Source organism: Chinchilla lanigera, unplaced genomic scaffold (genome assembly GCF_000276665.1).
Source record: "Chinchilla lanigera isolate Chin_1 unplaced genomic scaffold, ChiLan1.0 scaffold00240, whole genome shotgun sequence".
Taxonomy (NCBI): domain Eukaryota; kingdom Metazoa; phylum Chordata; class Mammalia; order Rodentia; family Chinchillidae; genus Chinchilla; species Chinchilla lanigera.
The window spans coordinates 42,892-48,117 of NW_004955641.1; the positions used below are offsets into that span (position 1 = coordinate 42,892).

At 46.8% G+C, this 5,226-nt stretch overlaps 1 protein-coding gene across 1 annotated transcript in view; it reads right to left on the reverse strand.

The window, feature by feature from the left end:
* Positions 1–3,147: 3,147 nt before the first annotated feature.
* LOC102005656 (retinol dehydrogenase 7-like) overlaps positions 3,148–5,226 on the reverse strand; it is a 3,527-nt gene continuing 1,448 nt past the window's right edge. Inside the window, exons 3-4 of the mRNA XM_005415046.2 lie at positions 3,995–4,186; positions 3,148–3,427 (exon numbers count right to left, since the gene is read on the reverse strand). Coding sequence (XP_005415103.2) covers positions 3,210–3,427; positions 3,995–4,186 — 410 coding nt within the window. The 3' untranslated portion in view covers positions 3,148–3,209. The remainder of the gene's footprint in view (positions 3,428–3,994; positions 4,187–5,226) is intronic.

The window sequence follows — 5,226 nt, forward strand, 5'->3', positions numbered from 1 at the left end:
CCTCAGAGGCCCCTGCTGCTGACACTCTGAAATCCCCAATACATCACTTCCCTGAGACTCCCACACAAGGCATCCAACAGTGACAAGCCCTTCACATCTACACTCTGGGTAAAGGGCTTAGCCAGGCAACAAGCCTGTGCTGCTTAGCACGTGGATGTCTCAGGGCACTTCTGGGCCAGGCCACCTACGGAATTGAAGGGAACCAAGTCAACCACACGGTGGTCACTCTTTCCAGCATCAGAAAGACACCACCCATACCTCCATCTCCAGGGGGATGAGAAGGGAAGACCCAGAAGAAGAGCTGGAAAGGACAGGAAGTGGGAGTGCATTGTGTCCAGCACTGGCCAACCCTACAGACTGGAAACCCTACTCAGTCTGGGTGGGGAACCAGAAATGTAGGAACAGCCATGTAATGAAGTGGCCAAATATCTATGAGTTGAAGATCTTCAGTTAGGACTCACTGACCTGGTACCTCTCACAGAGGGCAGAACACCAAAGTGAAGACATGAAGTCCTTCCTCTGGCATCCTGTGCACTCAAATGAGATGGACTCTAGTCCCAGAGATCCTGAGTTTGAGCTCAGGAAAGAAGTCTTCAGGGAAGAAGAAGAAATGGAAAGAGGCCTCTCCTGACATCTAGTATGAAGGTTTGGATTGTTCTACATGACACTTCCTTTTATGTCTCTGCTGTCGAGCCATGACCAAGTTGACACCCCAGAGTCAGTTAGGGCTATGGATTCAGCTGGAATGGACCCCGCCCTCGTGGACTACAACAAGCATCACAGGCATTTGTATGCTCACAGCTCTCTTACCCTCTGTAGAGGACATGGGGAAGGAGGGGTTCAAATTTTGTGAACACCTGTTCCACCAGCCTATAAAGTGAGTCAGTGACCTTTAGTTTTACTTGGGCATGTTTTATGTGTGTGAGCGTGCTTCCTGTGTAGGAGGTCTGCATGTGTGCATGTCTCAATGGTTCTAAGTTCAGGAGGCTTGACACTTTTAAGCTCTTGCTTTGCCTGTGAGGGGATAATATGAAGTGACTTTGTATGAGCTGGCATGAACCATTCAGAGACTGAGAGCTTCTCAAGGATTTTTCTTGGTTACTATTGTTTCCTCAACATTCACAAGCTTGAGCCAATACTCAATATAAGTTTTAAAATCATTGGGCCCCAAAACATCACCTAGAACCCCGTTGATATGAACTGTGTGGTATATTTCAGCCAAGCATGTTGGGGTAAACTTTAATTGTAGCTATTCAGGACGATGAAAAAGTTTGAACTCAGCTGGGCCACTTGACAAGACCCTGTCCCAAAATAAAAATAAAAAAGACCAGAAAAGAAGAACCTCAGTGGTAGAACTGTTGGCTAGAATACAGGAGCATCCGGGTACAATGCCCAGTATCTCAAAGTAGTATAATTGGAACACTTTTCTATAGCAGTAAAAATGGAAATGTATGACTGTGGAACAGGGGCCATAACTTTGTATTTGCATAATGCACTCTGATCGTTCTTTAAATATTCACTAATAACTAAAGGCTTCATATCCTTAAGCATTATACTCAGGAAAGAAAACTAAGATACAGGGGAGGTTCCTCTCAACTCCAATTTCGAATTAGCCCAGGAAATCTATGACATTCTGCATACACATACTCAGTTCAGCCAGTGCTGGAGAACATCCTCACAATACAGCAACATACACACCCAGGTCACAGGAAGCCAGGGGTGAGTCAAGTTCCTGCTTCAATACAGCAGATGCTCCACAAATGCTGATCAGGTAATGAAAAACTCATATCCTCTAGGGACTGCATCACAGCCACTGGAGCAGTGTGGGAGTGGAAGCGACACAAGGCGCTGGAAGAATGGCAGTGCTTATAACTACAAGGACTTTAGAGTGAGGGTTGATGAGGGAAAAATGCTTCAGCCACCCACAAAAGAAAGTGCAACGTGCTCTGTCCTTTCTCAACATCTCCTTGCTTGCCCATTCTTCTTTCTACTCTTGTGAGCTCGACTACTTGGAAGTTTTGAATTGGAAACTCTTGTACCTCATTCTGTGTCCAGATAGCCTGAGAGCGGGCAGTATGTAATCACTCCACAAGTCATCCTGCTCATCCTTGACTTCCAAGAAGCACATCTTTCCTCCTGTGGTAGCACCCCGCCTCTTCTCCAACAATGTTTCAGGTCACTGGGCATGGTCCCCTTTTCCAGTACCCAAGATTCTATTTATTTTAAACAAAAGTATCAAAATAAGCCATGATTTCAAGACAAAGAAGTTGGTTTGTGTCCCCTACTTCTTGTTCCTGAGAAAAATGACTCAACACCCAAAGTTAAGGGAGGAAAAGTTTACTTAGTTCACAGTATGAAGACATTTCAGTCCATAATCACCCTCCTCCAAGGTAGGGTGACATGGCAGACAGGCATTGCACAGGAGAAACAGTTCATGCGAGGCAGAAGGTACCAAAATAAGGGGCCTTAGCAGCTGCTTTCTGACCCCTTCACACTCTGTCTAAGCTACCTGGAATAGTGCAATGCCAAAGTAATCAATGGACTCATTTAGTAATCACACACCCTTAATCCCAGCGTCACACACTCTAGATTCAGGCACCTCTGAAGCAGCCACACCTATGATTTGATGGAGCATTGGAGAGACATCTAGACACAAACCATGACAATTTCTTCACCCTCTGCCAGGATCTGTGTAGAGGAGAGGTCTAGGACAAACCAACTAAGGCTAAGGACACAGAGTGGCACTACCCTCCACCTGATTCCACCTACACAGTGATTGCAAAGGAGAGGGACCCTACATCTCCCAGGCCATTTCTATGTTGTGGAAAAATAGAGTGGAGCCAAGAGCAATGCGTACCCTTAGAAGGACAGCAATGGGAAGTGAGGCATGTGCTGTGCATCATGCCACATGCTCCCAGCAACCTCAGAGGGTAGATTCTTCATCGTTGGCCATGTTGCTCAGAGCCATCAGCAGCTTTCTGTCAACTGGGCATGAGTGAGTGATGCTGAGTCCCTGTTCCTCAGCAGAGGTCCTTGGCCCTTTCTCTCTCACTTCACCAGTCTTGAGTAATCCCTGAGAAAAGTCCCCTGCACCGAGGGGGTGGAACAAGGGCCCTGGTGTATGAGAACTGCTTTGCTCCACCCACTCCCTCACATGTTTCAACCCACACACTACCCATCTTCCCTGATCACACAACCAAGAGTTGGCTTTAGAGGGCTTTTGCTGGCTTTGGGGAGCTCAAATACAGAAAGGCATCCACCAGGAACGTGGGCAGGTAGTTCAAGGGGAGGTAAAATAGCTTGGAATCCCAGCCTGCTGAGTACTGGGTGCGAGGGTGACAGGCAGTTAGTGCATACTCCATGCACTCTGTCACCAAGGAGAGGTCTGGACTGCACTTGTGCTCCATTAATTTCAATGATTTCAGACCTGTACAGAAAGAGAAATGATCCATATTTATTATCACCTGACACCATTCCTGCTCTAGGATCAATTTAAGGACGAAGTTTTCCCTGCCAATTCATGGCCCCCACATCCAGAACCCATCTAAATCAAATCTCCACAAACTCCCCAGGAAGGGCCACAACTCATTCTCAATCAACTGGGGATCCACACTAAGCCACCTCCACCTCTTCCTGGGATAACTGGGCTGTATAAATTGAAGGTCTCTTGAACACTGAAAATTATCCAAGCATGTGCAATAAGCTGTCTCCCATGCGAGAGGGGCAGGAGTGCACAGGTGTCTCCGCTCCTGTGTAATTTTATCTGCATTATGAGTGGTTCAGGTGAAAGAGTGTCCCAAGTTCCAATAAGCAAGAAGCCTTCCTTACATGACCATAACCAATGTGGCACCAAGGGAATGTGGCTAAATGTCTTCACATTGTGGCAAGACAGAGCCTGGAGTAGACCTCATGCTATTGAAGACGCTAAACATACACTAAGGAAGGATACCCGGCCGGGGTTTGCTTCTCTCCCCACTCTCCTCAGCTCACTTACAGGATTCCAGAAACTTCTCTCCATAGACGTCCTTAACCTCTGAGCTGATGCAGTTCCACACCTCCTGTAAGCGTAGTATGATCTTTTTGGTATTGGTCATATTGGTCTTGAAGAAACCAGGCTCAGTAATAGTCACTTTCACCCAAAAAGAGGGGAGCTCCCTCCTGCAAGACATATAGTATGGGGCAAGGACTTCCGCAGTCTTGGTTGGCAAAACACAATTAGATAAAACAACAACACCTTAATGTAAGACTGGGAGGAGAAAGCTTAGGCTCTGTAATGTGCAGGAGTTTGGTTTTAAAATGAGGGTGATGAAATTTTCTCTGCATGTTTCCACATGGTTCCAGGCACTTTGTATACACCAGCATAGTAATATATATCCAGTGGGTTTGAGGAAGAAGTTCATTAAAGGTATCTCCTACCAGGTATGGGGCAGACACTGGGACCCAACATTTGGGAGGCTAATGAGAAGAATCACAGCATGCAGGCTAGCCTGATGTCCATGGAGAGACCCCAACCCAAAACAAACAAACAAATGAATCCACACTATCTACTCCCTTTTTCCTCATATCCAGTGTATCTCTAGGTTTTATCCATGTCACCTCATATACAGTCAGACCCATGCTTCTCCTCTCCTGCCCAGGAGTTCTGTAGTCTGCTGTGTCTTCTAGGAAATACGGCTCAACCTAAATGCAGTCCTGGCAACACACAGTCTGAGAAATCTCTGCCTGTAGCCAGCAGGGACCCTGACACTGATTGGTCCAATGGACTCTCATAGTTGAGTCCTTCCCAGGGGACATACTGCCAACAGCATGAAGTCCACACCTGTCCACAGCCACAGGCCCTTCACAAACCTACCTGTGCCACCCTCCCAGCACACCTCCACAAACCTTGCAGGTATCACTGTCACCATGACTGACCTGGGCACAACCACTCTAAGAGAAGGCACTGATGATTCTGGGTCTCTTCTCTCTCACACATATGTGCCAGAGGTCTTAGTTCAAGAATACAACACTAATTTTGCACTAGAAGACATTTATTATGCACTCAAATGAAAGCCCAATAAGATCTGTTGAGTTGAGTAAGAAACTTGAGGCAAGCTGGATCAGACAGGTCATGTGTCTGGCCCGGGGCCCAAGACAACCCTTCTCCAAATGCACCTCGGAGGCATTCCATCTGTGAACGCCCCTCCAGAGCATGAGAAGTTTAACTAAACTCAGGCCTTTGCTCTA